This window comes from Maniola jurtina, chromosome 25 (assembly GCF_905333055.1).
Source record: "Maniola jurtina chromosome 25, ilManJurt1.1, whole genome shotgun sequence".
Lineage (NCBI taxonomy): Eukaryota > Metazoa > Arthropoda > Insecta > Lepidoptera > Nymphalidae > Maniola > Maniola jurtina.
Window position 1 is genome coordinate 5,032,787 of NC_060053.1, and position 14,627 is coordinate 5,047,413.

The following is a 14,627-nucleotide window of genomic DNA, read 5'->3' on the forward strand; positions in this document are numbered from 1 at the left end:
ACACACACATACAAACTTTCTCCTTTATAATATTAGTGTGATTATATAAAAGTTACTAGCGTCTAAATATCCATATTTTTGACCTGAAAACTTTCTTGAGTAGTTAATTTTTTTTTTAAATTTAACCAAACTAAAATATTACAAAAATAAATAAAACTTACGAACTAGATTAAGGTGGAAGCGACGGCCCTGCCCGCGAAATTCAAATTTTACTTGGTTTTTCGCAATTTGTAAACTGATACGACAAAGAAAGCTTATGGCACTTTAATTGCGGCAATGGCAGTATCATCCTCACAGGTTTATATAAAAATCTTTAAACCAAATAAAATTTGAATTTCGCGGTTAGACCCGTCGCTGACTTCGTCTGTGTTGGTGTTAGCTGGCGGGCGTGCTCTGCCTTTTTGGAGTGTTTTTTTTTGTTAAAACTGACTGGAAAGCGCTCTAAGGGGGTTCTGTGCGTGTGTCGGCGAGCGCCGGCACAGACGGGGTCCATACTTGTATAGTTTAACTAACTTGTTACAAATAACTACAAACTTGACATTGGCTAATCTTTGTAAAGCCAGACGATAGAGGAAAAAAAGGACCCGTCGCTTGCCTCTTAACGCTTATCGATACATTCACTACTACAGCCAAGGGTGAGCGGGCTTCATGAAATAGAACGACTTGTACTTACTTCTACTTATTGCTTTATAAGGTTCACTTTCAGGGATATTATTTTTGTAATCATAGTGGTACTTATTGTTGTAGTTTTTTGTTGTAAATGGGTTATATTGTAGTTTTAAATAAAATGTTCTATGACATGGGATTTTTGACTTTTTTTTGGCATCGATCCTTGTATTAATCAGCGACGCTGATTAAAAGATTTGGAATTAATTAATTATTAGGGTTAGGTACGTTTTAAGCAATCAAATATCTGATTTAACGGTAAAGGAAAACATGGTGAGGAAACTTGTATTGATGTGAGTTCACCATAATGTTCTCAAAAGTGTGTGAAGTCTTCCAATCCAGTCAGCCAAAGCTAGCGCGTTGGACTGTGGCTTAACCATGTTAAGCGCCGGCCACACAGGCCAAGTATGCGTCGCGTCGCGCGTAGACGTAGCACGTAGCATTGCGTTGTAATGTATCGAACTGTATGAGACATGGCATACCGCTTGCGTGGCGTGAACGTGGCGTAATGCGTGCAGTTATGTCTACGGATTCACGCGCGTCACAAGTAAGTGTCACGTGTACGTGCGCGCGTGTCAACAGCTTTTAAGCTCTCCTCATTTTAATGTTTAAACTACCGTGAGTGATTTCCACTTTACGAGTAAGTATAGAATGTAACGGCTATACTCATGTATTTAGTCGATGTAAGCCCGGCTAGTTTCGAACTCATCGGGGGTCCTTTTTCATAGGGACTCAGCTCGTTGCGCGTCTCGCTTGAGACTGCGAGCCGCATGCGCTGCTCCCCGGGTGCCTGAGATGGGGGGTAGATGGCTACAACTGTTCTCATTCCAAGAGACTCGTGCTCAGTACTGAGCCGGGGATGAGTTGATCACGATGATGATGGGTGATTACTCACGTCATTTCCCGAAGGAATATCGGTTGACGACGACCTCTACCATCTTACAATGCATCGTCACTAACCACAAGGTGAAATTACAGTCAAAAGCTCACTTGTCACCAGGGTGGGTTTAGCAACGGTTAAAAAAAATATCGTCTGGTGAGAGGCTTCGGCCGTGACTAGTTACCTACCCTACCGACAAAGTCATGCCGCCAAGCGATTTAGCGTTCTGGTACGATGCAGTATAGAAACCAAAGGAGTATGGGTTTAGGGGAGTATCATACTTACGGGATACTTACACTCGTCGTTCCTGTAGATTCGCCTGCCCGTCGATTACCTATGCTCTTACCGGTACCTACGCAGTGTCGTGCAGCTCATAGAGACATAAAAGCACTGGTTACCATACTCGAATAAATCAATGCTTATTTTTTTATCATTTCCCGCCAGAAAATAAGTTCATAATAAATACATGCCTTGGCTTCAAACTTGTGCACGCCACTATACCTATGCCTTAGACACGGATTTACCGGGGAAGGAAGAAATAAATGCACAAGAATTCAGTTTTGTATTGTATAGTAGGCTAGTTTTCAATTTTCGTTCATAATTTTGACGTAACAGGTTCAATGAAAAACTTCCTTCCAAGTTAGCTCGCATCATCACTTGCCACCAAGTAAGATTGCAGTCAAGGGTTAACTTTATTTGAATAAAATTTAGAAAAAAGAACCAGTGACATACAAAAAATGATTATTAAAAAAAGTTTTTTCAACTTTTCCAACCCAAAATAGGGTTACGTAGCTAGACAGTAGAAATACATCTTAGCTTAGCGACCAGGGTTTTGAAATAAAACAACGAACATTGTACAGTAGGTACGTTTATTTCACAACAAAACTTCAATCAAAATTCAAACATACAATGTGAATAACTAAATAGGTAAAAAAAACTAAAAACTACTAACAAAATAAAAAAACCTAGATACTTTTTATAATGTTAGATTTTCTAATTTTTCTTTTCTTTAAACTACTTTGCGCATTGGAGAGCTGGTAAATAAAATTATTTATTAATGTTTTCTCTGTGAAACGCTTTTATTAATGTTTAATTTAGTTGAAATTTCTATATTAAATATCTAGTATTTACGAATAAATATGAGATATTTTATAAAGAAATTTCAACCATTTTTCTTTTCGCATGAACAAATCAGAGTACGAAACGGTAACCAACACAATATTTAGTCATTTGTATCAAAAAGCGTTTTACAAAGAAATATTGCTTGTTTTACCCGACTGCGGAAGCCCAAAAGGAAGGTTATGTGTTTGACCTGTATGCATGTATGTCCTTTCCTATGTTCGTTAGTAACTCCTCAACGGCTCAGCCGATTTTGATAAATGATACGTCATTAGATTTGTTTGAATAGCGCGAGTGTCATTTGACAAGGAATTTCAAGTACCTAGGTCATTGATAGAGGACCTAGGTGAATAAAATTCTTAAAAAATCAAAATGGCGGATTTTTTGTGCTTTGATGGGCGGGCTGAAAAGATGTAGTGCAAACCGCAGTCGGGTTTTTTTGAAAACTTTAACTTTTAACTAATTAAGTCCTTGTTTTTAGTTTTCCAATCACAGCTCTAACGATTAAAATAACAAAAACCAAACATTTTTTCACTTTACAAAAAAATATTGAAGGATTTGGAAACAATTACAAATTAATTGTTAATTAATTCACTACATCTATAACTTTTAACCTTGTATCTATCAGTAATAACGATTTTAAGAACGTCTTATTAATAAATGAACAGTTAATTTTAGGTACGGAAATTATTTTTACATGGTTAAAATTCTTAGCAAAATATTATTGTACTAATAATTACAGTCAGTCAATTTCAATACACCTAGCGAATTACAAGGAATTAGGTCTTTGGAATATAATTTAATAAAAGAAATATGATATAACGCGTTCAAACTGAGAAAGGAAGTTGTATCCGCCATATTGTCACGTCCTATATCCTAGATATTTTTTAATATAATATTTTTTCATACAAAATCCATTTCCCTTTCTTAGTTTGGACGCGTTATATTAACCTTTGATAATATCCCTATGTACCAAGTTCATACTAGTAGTAGTTTCGTGTAAGAATTTGACGACTTTAGCAATAGGCAAAAGAAAAAGTATGAAGAATTTCTCCTTCTGGGTCAAAGGGTATTCAACTAATTTGTGGTTTTTTTAATGGCAACATTTGTGCATGAATTATTCACCTGACCATACATACAGCCTCTTCAATAAAACGTTTTCATAAAACAAAAAATTCTAAAGAAGTTATTTGGTAAAGGTAGTGGTAAGATTTGTCAAATACCTACCCTCTAAAAAGCATGCTGCAACTTCTCCAGTTTTAATTATATAATTAGGATAAATAATAATTCAAAATTAATCCTTTAAAGTGCCCTAGACGGGTGTGCCCGCGAAATTCAAATTTAATTTGGTTTTTCGCAATTTGTTAACTAATACGACAACGTAGGCTTATGGCACTTTAATTGCGCCAATGGCAGTATCATCTTCACAGGTTTATATAAAAATCTTAACTTGAAGTTTAAGATATTAGTCAAAATAATGAGTTTGACGTGAGTTACTCACAAATTAGTCGAAACTCTGACTAATTTCTTAAACTGGACACTTTCAAGTAAAGATTTTTATACAAACCTGTGGAGATGATACTGCCATTGTCGCAATTAGAATGCCATAAGCCTACTTTGTCGTATTAGTTTACAAATTGCGAAAAACCCAAAAATTTGAATTTTACGGGCAGACCCGTCTCATGCCCCTTAACTAAATTCTCATTAATATATTTCACATTCACACTTCAGTCATAAGACTCACTATTAATTCAAGAGTTGTTCATTAGAATAATAGTGAATAAAAAGTAGCAGCATGCTTGTTTCCAGATCGATCCACACTTGCAGAGTACGCTGGAAAAGGTGTGCCATACAAAATGAGTTTTTTGTGCCGATTTGAAACTCCACTGAGCGTACTGAGCATTAAAATTGACCTTACATCAAATGATCTACGTATTGACACTATGTTGACAAAAGTTTCATCATTTTTAGTTCCGAGTACGCTCATAGCTACTTTAACAGGGCTCTCTCCGTCACTCGTTTCATACAATCGTAGTTCCAATTTCATTTGAATATTAAGCAACCAAAGTCCATGAAATTTTTACATACATATTCTAGAAACTAATATCTGTGTCTGTGGTGTTTTAGATTTTTCTAAAAATATGTAGTTTTAAAATTACAGGGGCTCAAAGATTTGTATGAAATTTTTTAAGACCGCGTAACTTTGAAACCGAATATTTTAACAGAAATCTGGAAAACCACAGACATAGATATTAGTTTCTAGAATATGTCTGCAAAATTTCATGGACTTTGGTTGCTTAATATTCAAATGAAATTGGAACTACGATTGTATGAAACGAGTGACGGAGTGAGCCCTCTTAAGCACCAAAACAGCGATAATAATTAAATCGGCTTAAATAAAACAGCTCGGCAATTGCAGTTCCAGCCTACTCGTATCAGTCACAAGTCAGTGATCATCATCATCATCATCAGCCAGTACAAGTCAGTGCTGATGGATAATCTACAATGTATGCATGACCTGGATGATGGATGATCCATTATCTAGCCAGATTTCCAGACGTTAAAATGAATATGGGGGACGTAGGGGCAAGATGGAACACTTAAAATCTTTAGGTTTATGACAAGTACAATGGAAACTCTTTATAACGCCGTTCGTTACAACGAAAAACTCTTTCCTCTTCTTCTTAGGGTTCCGTACCTCAAAAGGAAAAACTGAACCCTTACAGGATCACTTTGTTGTCTGTCTGTCTGTCTGTTCGTCCGTTCGTCCTGTTTGTCAAGAAAACCTTTAGGGCACTTGGTCGGTTTTTTAAATACAAGATTTAAGATATATTTAGAGAATTTCTTTTGCTTGTATTTTTTGGTGTCTCATCTTCATCAATATTATGAGATGAAATATCTGAGTTTTGTTCCTCTAGCGTGTCCTCCAAAGGAATTAAACAAAGGTTAATTTTTCCATAACCAGAGCTTTTCTGACTGCATTTTGAATGTGTAGATGTTATAGACATTGGAGACATATCATTTATATCGCTAAGAAAAACAGGTGAGGCACGTTGATTTTTAAAGTCAGTATAAACACAACTGGACTCCATTGCTCGTTATAAAACTATTAGATACCTTTGAAGTTTCCATAGATTTATCGTTTTTGACGTGCCAACGTCTTATAATTCGATAGAGCCGGCTGCACGCACGAAAAAACATGACCCATGCGGCGTTACCTCGCTCTGAGGCGTTCCATGTAAGGCTTGAAGTGCAAGCGAGAGCGCGGAACGAGCGACAAAGAAGCACAATCGGCCTTTGTTGTCACGTTCAATTATCGTCAGTAAACCGACTTTACAGACAACCAATTTTTTACTGTCGGAGTGGGTCTGCGTGTCATGTAATGTTGATGCAGAAAATTGGGAATAAGTGCTTATTTCACCGTTAATATTTGAGCTGTCAAGAGGCATATCTTCAGGTGATGGTGTTTGCTCAATTCTATTGGTTACTAATGAGTTTCAATGCTTGCAATCTAATGATATTTCTAAATTGACTGTTGTGTCTGTGACTGTTTTTGAGGTTTCTGGTCTGATTTGCAATTTTTTTTGTGTGTCTTGTCATAATTTTCTTAAAGATTATACCTAAGTGTGACATCTTGTCCCTAATCTACCCAATCACCTATAGTGACGCCTGGTAAATGGGGTCTACTCATGACTGATGCACTACCTATGACCTTATGGACCCCCTAACAGAAATAATAGGCCAGGAGTTAAGCACAGAGTTTATTCGACATCTTCCTCTTGGAGCGTGGCGCCGCCGGCGCGCATGGAGGCGCGCAGCCGCTCCGACACTTCCGGGAGCTTCTTGAGCAGAAGGTGGAAGATTGGAGCCGGCATCGTTTGTTGAAGTACCTGATATTACAACACCACAATTGTTTGGAAACTTGGTTTATATTTTGAGTGTGAACATTTCCTATCTTTTTAGGGTTCCCTACCTCAAAAGGAAAAGCGGAACCCTTATAGGATCACTTTGTTGTCGGTCTGTCTGTCCATCTGTCAAGAAAACCTATAGGGTACTTTCGTTGACCTAGAATCATGAAATCTACCGACCCAAAACGAGGGGTGTTATAAGTTTGACGTGTGTTTCTGTGTATCTGTTTGTGGCATCGTAGCTCCTATATGAATGAACCGATTTTAATTTTGTTTTTTTTTTGTTTGAAAGGTGGCTTGATCGAGAGTGTTCTTAGCTATAATCCAAGAAAATCGGTTCAGCCGTTTGAAAGTTATCAGCTCTTTTCTAGTTTTCTTATGGAGATTTTTGGGTCAGGTGTTTTTTAAATATTAAGTTATTGATTTTCAATTGTTGAATTTGTAAGATAATGATGTAATGGTGATAATTAATTAAGGAAACTTAAAACTAAAGCTAAGAAGGTTCTGAGAAGAGCCCACAACAAATCCAGGCGGGTATTCTTTTTACTATCACCACTTCACAAAATCAATTAAACTTATTAGAAGAAACAAATCAATATGAAAAATACATACACTCAAAAGTTGCTGTGTCTGTCCGCACACTGCAACAGCTTGTCCGAGGTGCTCCACGCCCGCCTCGAGGTCTCCCGCCGCTAGGAGCTCCTCACCCAGTTGGATCTATCAGAAGATTAGAAGATTAGAACCTCAATAGCTGAGGTTAAGGAGTGTGAAGTGAGTGAGAAAGTGTGTCCATCTTCTAGTCTTTCACAGCCCAACAGTTTAACTGATTTTGATGAAATTTTGTACAGAATTAGCTTACATCCCAGGCACAGACATAGTCTATTTTTTATACGGAAAATGAAAGAGTTCTCAGGGGATTCTTAAAGGTCTATCTGTTTAACCAATTTATATTTTTGGTTCAGAGATAATTGTGTCCCGGAAATTGACGTAGACAACTTTTTATCCATAAAAATCGAAGAGTTGCTACAAGATATTTAAAAAACTGGAATCCACATGGACAAGGTCCAGACTTTGTCCATTTGTTGCTTCTTCCAGACTTTGTCAATTTTTAGGGATAAAAAGTTGTATATGTCAATTTCCGGGACCATCCAGTTTTAGACACAGCTACTTAGTAAACCAAATCAATAAGGGCCAATGACACGCACGACAGACGGAAATGTTTAAGTGCAGAAACCAGCCCAGAGGGAAGAAAGAAGGGCCAATGACTTACCTGTTGTAGGAAGAACCGCTGCATAGCTTCATGGTCACTCATGTCAGGCAGAGGCCCACCGACCGTACGTGACCGTGTTGCATTCTGTTGTGCTTTCTCACGACCTGCCCAACAATAAAAAGTAATCAATAGTAAATAATCAAATCATTTATCAATACTTCACACTTATAATATTATAAAGGAGAAAGTTTGTATGTGTGTGTGTGTGTGTGTATGTGTGTGTGTATGTATGTGTGTGTGTGTATGTGTATGTTTGTTACTCCTTCACGCAAAAACTACTGGACGGATTGGCCTGAAATTTAGAATGGAGATATGATTATACCCTGGATTAGCACATAGGCTACGTTTTATCCCGGAAAATCAAAGAGTTCCCACGGGAATTTAAAAAAAAACCTAAATCCATGCGAACGAAGTCGCGGGTATCAGCTAGTATATTATAAATTCAAAAGTGTGTCTGTCTGTCTGCTAGCTTTCTGCTACATCCAGGCGGAAGAAGTCATGGGCATCACCTAGTTTCAAAATATGATAAGTATGTATGTACATTGTACACTTTGTTGAAAGTGAAATAGTTGATGTAGGTAAAGGTGCTACCTTAAAACTTAAGTTAGATATTTTCTTTATAATCTGTGTAGTTTGGGCCAATACAGGAAAATCTTACAAAAGGAAATACAAAAGAATATTATTTCTAATCACGCTACTTATATTTTCTTCACATTATGAGAAAACCTGTGCCCATGAGTTTTTCATAATGTCCTCAAAGGTCAGAGAAATATACTGATTTGGACTAAGCCAGCGTGGGAGACTATGGCCTAAAGTTTAGGCCATGAGAATGGTTTAGGCCCTAAACCATTCTCATTTTGAGAGAAGATCCATGCTCAGTAGTGGGCTGGCAATGGGTTAAAATGACCTTAAACTGTACTTACTGTATTTAATTTTAATAGTTGTATAGTTTTAACGTAATTTGTAATATGTACATGAGGTAAAACTATTTGTATACCTTTGTACATAAGAATAAATTAGTGGTCTTAATTATTCAATTAGCATTTTTGCCCTCATTAAACTGCAACATAATTGCGTACATACACAAAGAAAGTGAAATGTATGTTGTACATGCATCTGCAGTCTATTGGAAAGTAAAAGTTAATTAGTTTACAATCATGTTTTGTTCATACTGCAGTTTATTACTGCTATTATTATTCAGTTAAAAACACTCAATAGTCTTTTTAACCAACATTCCTTTATAACCAACATTCAAAAACAAGGAGGTTTTCAATTTGGTTTTTCCTATATATGTACACTGTTTTCACTGAGATGTATGGCCCAATTAGATTTTTTAAAAATAAATAGAAACAGTTGGCAAGATGATTTTAGGCCCAACTTTATAACCCTGATAGTGAAATTATGGAGATTCAGGGACTGTCGTGGTGAATTAATATTGTAGGTACTAAGCAAGGAGTTCCTGATTAAACTCATCCTAACCTCTCTTTTTTGAATATTTATTTTAGTATAATAGCGGATCCAGAATTTACTCTGCTTTCTTGCATTATAATAGTTACTTATTAACTTGTATTGCAAAGTAAACTTTAAATATTTATTTGTACTGATTATTTTAAAGGTTAATTTCAATGTAGCTATGTCTAGTTTGTATAACATCATTTATAGTTAAATAGATGTGAAGCTAATTTTCTGATTGTAGTATTACATACCTACTACATTAGCTAGGCTATATGATTTCTTATCGACTTATCAAAGTATGTAACATAGTTGCATCTAGGTTTTAAATAAACTTTAATGGAGCATAGTAGTTATAGTTTTTTGAGTTTTCTACAATGCCGCAATCGAAATTTTTTATAATAATTAATTCAGTAGGTACATTGAGAAACCCATCACGTAAATTTATAGGTTGGAAATTATACAACAATGTGTCTAATATTAAATCTTATTATTGAGAACTGAGAAAAGAGATATTTTCTAAAGGTTAATTAAGGTTTTCATTTAAAACTTACGTTCTCTAAGCTTCTTTTTAAATAAAGGATCCTTGCGTCGTTGTTGGTCAAAGTAAACACAATAGCCTAGGAAAAGTGTTCCGGCCAAACCGCAGGCTATACCGAGCGTTGTACGTGTAATCTCCATTTTGTTAAAAGATATATTTAACTAATTATCCATAAAAGTATGATAAAAGACACAGTAAACACTCGTTTTTGTTGAATATTTTTGCGGTTAGTCAATCGCCATTTACAAATTTCTTTCAAAAAATTCTATTATATCAAGTTGGCAACACTGACTATGATTTTGCAATGGATGCGCTGTGTTCAAAATTAAGACTTTGATTTAATTTTAATAATCTTTTAAAAAACAATTTTACTAAGCTCTTTATGCCTATGTTATTAATTTATATAATTCTCAATAGATGCATTTGAAATTGCGTTATTATTAAATCTTATAAAATCAAATTATAAAATAAAATGTTTCTGACAAATTAAGTTATATTGAACGAATGAACAGTTTTATTTATAATGTTGCTATAACCTAAAAATATACCTACACATGATTGAAATTTGAGATTCACTTTTCATATAAAAATACTTTTGATTTTTATATATGCCGAAGGATCCCTGCAAGAAATTCGCCTGCGATATTCAAAAATGTCTCATTGGTAAGTTTTTGTTCTATTATTTTATTTACAAAACATTTCGGCGACATCCGACATAATTCGCAGTCGCCATCTTTGCTTCAATCTTTCAGTCGCCTACAGATTTGCGGGCGTTTCATCGCCGATTTTCAATGTTTTGCTCAAATAAAGCGTTATTGTTCTGTTCGAAAGCAACGTAAAAAAGTTTCTCGTGTATTGCGTAACAGTTAAATGTGAAAATGAGCTTTTTCGGATTCGGACAAACCGCGGATATCGAAATTGTGTTCGATGATGCTGACAAACGGAAGGTTGCCGAAGTTAAGACGGACGATGGTAAAAAGGAGAAGTTGTTGCTTTACTACGACGGCGAGACCGTGTCGGGGAGAGTTAACGTGACGCTGCGGAAGCCGGGATCAAAACTGGAACACCAAGGAATAAAAGTTGAGTTGATCGGTCAGATCGAATTGTTCTATGACAGAGGTAATCACCACGAATTCATATCGTTGGTGAAGGAGCTAGCGCGACCTGGCGACTTGTTGCAGCATACGTCGTACCCGTTCGAGTTCGCGAACGTCGAGAAACCGTACGAAGTTTACACAGGAGCAAACGTCAGACTGAGGTACTTCTTGCGTGCGACGATCGTCCGACGGCTCACAGACGTCGTCAAGGAGGTAGACATAGCCGTCCACACGCTATGCAGCTACCCAGACGTCTTAAATTCCATAAAAATGGAGGTTGGAATCGAAGATTGCCTACACATAGAGTTTGAGTACAACAAATCAAAGTACCACCTCAAAGATGTGATAGTAGGTAAGATATACTTTCTCCTTGTCCGTATAAAGATAAAGCACATGGAAATATCCATCATAAAGAGGGAAACCACTGGTTCTGGCCCCAATACCTTTACAGAGAATGAAACTGTAGCCAAGTATGAGATAATGGATGGAGCACCAGTCAGAGGTGAGAGTATTCCTATAAGAGTGTTTCTAGCAGGTTATGACCTTACACCAACGATGAGAGATATCAATAATAAATTCTCAGTGAGGTACTACCTGAATTTGGTTCTCATGGACACTGAGGATAGACGTTACTTCAAACAACAAGAAGTAACTTTATGGAGGAAGAGTGATAAATCACGGTTGCCTTTACATAATCCTCACCATCCACAAAATCTAACATCTGGGACACCTCAAAGGCAACTGAGTGCATCTAGTGAAGAGAACTCTGCGAGAGGTATCACACCAACAATACCAGAGAGTGCACTTCAGAGGTCCATATCACCTCCCATGCCTAACACAGAAACACATAATGGCCCAACACAAATGGAGCAAGAAGAACCTGACATATTACCACCCAAACTGGCAAATACACACATTCAACACAACGAACCAGAAAAACCAGACATTGCCAACGATAAACCAATTGAACGACCAAAGGTTGTAGAAAAACCACTTGATAAACCGCAACTAGAAGAACCGATACCAGAAAAGGTGCCAGAGAAGCCCCAGGTTTCTGAAAAACCACCAGTAGTTGTAAAGCCCGCTGTTGAAAAACCGGTTGCAGAGAAAATTGCTGTTGCAGAAAAACCATTGTTAGCAGAAAAACCTCTGTTAACAGAAAAACCGTTGTTAGCAGAAAAACCGTTGTTAACAGAAAAACCGTTGTTAACAGAAAAACCATTGTTAGCAGAGAAACCACAAGTTGCAGAGAAGCCTGTTGTGGCCGAAAAGCCTGTGTTGTCTCGACCAGACAGTGTGGAAGCCACTCCAAGTCAATAGCCTATATGTACATGTGCGGTCACCTTATCAGTGACCGACGAAATGAACTATGTGTTTTCTTACATGAAAACCGTTGTTTAGAGCAAAGGTTCACTCAAACAGTTGCAGTTTGCTTAGAATTATTTTTTAACGCAAATTGAGTTAATGAACCCAAATCAACTATAAAATAGTGGGTAAGTGTATAGTACTGTTTGTAATAGATGAAAATATATAATGACATTTAAGTTGTAACACATGTAAGTCAATTTTTGGTGGTTTTAACATTTTCAGCCTTTCGCTAGAAAATCCAGAGTGTTGTTTCTGCCAGTCAGAAGCAAGAAAATGTCCAATTAAAACTCCTTAAAGGTATGAAAAGCAACAAAACACTGTATCCATAACCCAAACCTCTGTAAACAGCAAGTTGCTAGTTTTGACTTACATGGTGTTAGAACTTAAGCGACGATAAGGGTCCTTTCAGACAGACCACAGAAGCAGCATAGCTGGAAAAGCTTCACCAGGCATAAAGTATAAAGAAAACTCATGATTGCATTATATGATATTCAACTGCTGTTGCGAATGTGTCCTTTAATCAATGTGGCCACAAACGCAACCACTCGCATATTCCCAGATCGAGACCACTAGTATTTTTTTTATTTGCCGTTGATATAATGCAATTACAGGCAGCTACATTTAAACATTACTTGACCACTGCCTGGTTACATTTCTGTTGTGTGGTTCGTCTGAATAGACCCTAAACCCTAGCACCAAACTTGTGTATTCCATCGCAGTCATTATAACTGAGGAGCTGGCAAATAGAAACGCTTTGTTTGCGAAAATAAATTTTATAGGATGATGAAAAAGATACTTCCTATTTTATATATTTTTCCTTAACTGACTTAAAAGGTAAACAAGTAATTTCTCGTCGAAAGCATAAGAGGTGCAGTATACGTAGCCCATAGGATATTACCGCGAACTGACGAAGAAATCATGATAGGAGTGTAAAATTTAACTCCAAAAGGTCTAAACAGCCAGACAAGTCATGTCACTTACACATTTCTATGATGTACTACTAAATAACTAAAGTAAATACATTATCTTGCCTTTGATCTTTAGTGGGAATGAGTGTAATATTTTATAATAAAATTCCACAATCAATTTTAGACTTGCCTTTACACAAGTTTAAAAAATCTATTAAAAGTATGCTCCTGAAAAAAGCTTATTATACAATCGAAGATTATGTAAATGACAAAAAAGCTTGGATTTGATGCGCTCCAGCAATACACGGCGCTGCAATTGCTTGTATACAGTATGGCATATTATTGTAAATTGTACATTTGAAAAGAGCAACCGCCGAGTTTCTTGCTGGTTCTTCTCGGTAGGAACAGCATTCCGAACCAGTGGTAGATTATTTTGACGATTCAAAAGCACTTGTAAAAGTTTAATTGAATAAAAATAATTTGAGTTTGAGTTTGAGTTGAGTGCTGGACTAGTATAATTTTGTTTGAAAAAATTATAGGTTATCCTGTTTTAAGTTCTTTTGTTTGGAAATATCAATAAGGATCAACATCACTCTGATTCAAAAAAGGTGTTCAAATTTAAGGAGGGCTAGTCCTTTGTCAGCTTCTCAATTGTTCTTAGTGAGCAATCTGTTAGTTTATCTAATACAAATAACTTTTTGGTTAAAAATTTTGAAATACCATTTATATCAAAAATGAGTTAAAATATCCAATCTTTTTATCCATGATGATGCAGCATCAAAATCGAATCTTATAATGATCCTTCTAACTGCCCTTATTGGCTTTTATGGTACTATTGCTGAAACTATTTCAACCAATAATGGGAGAGTTTCAGCCGAAAGTAGAAGAATTTCAGCCAATAATGGGAGAGTTTCAGCCAAAAGTGGAAGAATTTCAGCCAATAGTGGTATTCAGCCAGTTTAAATGATTGTAATTGCATCCAAGTCTGTTGCTAGGGGGGATGGATCTTTAACATCATTAAGAAGAAATACTGTATTTAGTATAGTTTTTTACAAAATCCATGTAGCAATATTATTATATTATAAATTAATTTATACAGCTTCATATAATATTATTGAGTATGAATATTATGGTATACATTTTTAATTTTAAACTTATATCAAATAAGTTAAGTAAATATTATGTTAACTTTCTATGTCAATATTTAACCAATTTTTTTAATTTTAAGCCATAATACTAAACATTTGAGTAAAACATCAATCATTTGAGTAAAACTTGAAACTGTCCTAAAAACTACATAATAGTTATATTAAATTACAATTTCATTGAAATAGCAAATTATATTATTTACATGATTTTGTAGAGTAAGTACATCTTATTATGATTGAATAGCGCTTAACCTAAAAAATAAATAGATT

The 14,627-nt window shown here is 35.9% G+C and overlaps 2 protein-coding genes across 2 annotated transcripts; one reads left to right on the forward strand and one right to left on the reverse strand.

Moving 5' to 3' along the window:
* Positions 1-6,416: 6,416 nt before the first annotated feature.
* LOC123877995 (mitochondrial import receptor subunit TOM20 homolog) lies at positions 6,417-10,117 on the reverse strand. The gene is made up of 4 exons (XM_045924967.1): positions 9,850-10,117; positions 7,844-7,947; positions 7,186-7,290; positions 6,417-6,555 (listed from the first exon to the last, which is right to left on the reverse strand). The coding sequence occupies exons 1-4, from the start codon at positions 9,974-9,976 to the stop codon at positions 6,427-6,429; spliced, it is 465 nt and encodes a 154-aa protein (XP_045780923.1). The 5' UTR covers positions 9,977-10,117; the 3' UTR covers positions 6,417-6,426.
* Positions 10,118-10,526: 409 nt separating this feature from the next.
* Positions 10,527-12,402, forward strand: LOC123877983 (vacuolar protein sorting-associated protein 26B-like). The gene has a single exon (XM_045924944.1). It carries the CDS (start codon positions 10,715-10,717, stop codon positions 12,251-12,253), a length of 1,539 nt encoding a protein of 512 aa, XP_045780900.1. The 5' UTR covers positions 10,527-10,714; the 3' UTR covers positions 12,254-12,402.
* The last annotated feature ends 2,225 nt before the right edge of the window (positions 12,403-14,627 follow it).

Bases quoted from the DNA above. Each gene is read 5' to 3' on its own strand.
- LOC123877995 (XM_045924967.1), bottom strand. From the start codon at position 9,976: ATGGAGATTACACGTACAACGCTCGGTATAGCCTGCGGTTTGGCCGGA. The intron at 7,291-7,843 runs GTAAGTCATTGG...ATCTTCTGATAG, and splicing joins AGCGGTTCTTCCTACAACAG to ATCCAACTGGGTGAGGAGCT. The intron at 6,556-7,185 runs GTATGTATTTTT...TTGTAATATCAG, and splicing joins AGACACAGCAACTTTTGAGT to GTACTTCAACAAACGATGCC.
- LOC123877983 (XM_045924944.1), top strand. From the start codon at position 10,715: ATGAGCTTTTTCGGATTCGGACAAACCGCGGATATCGAAATTGTGTTC.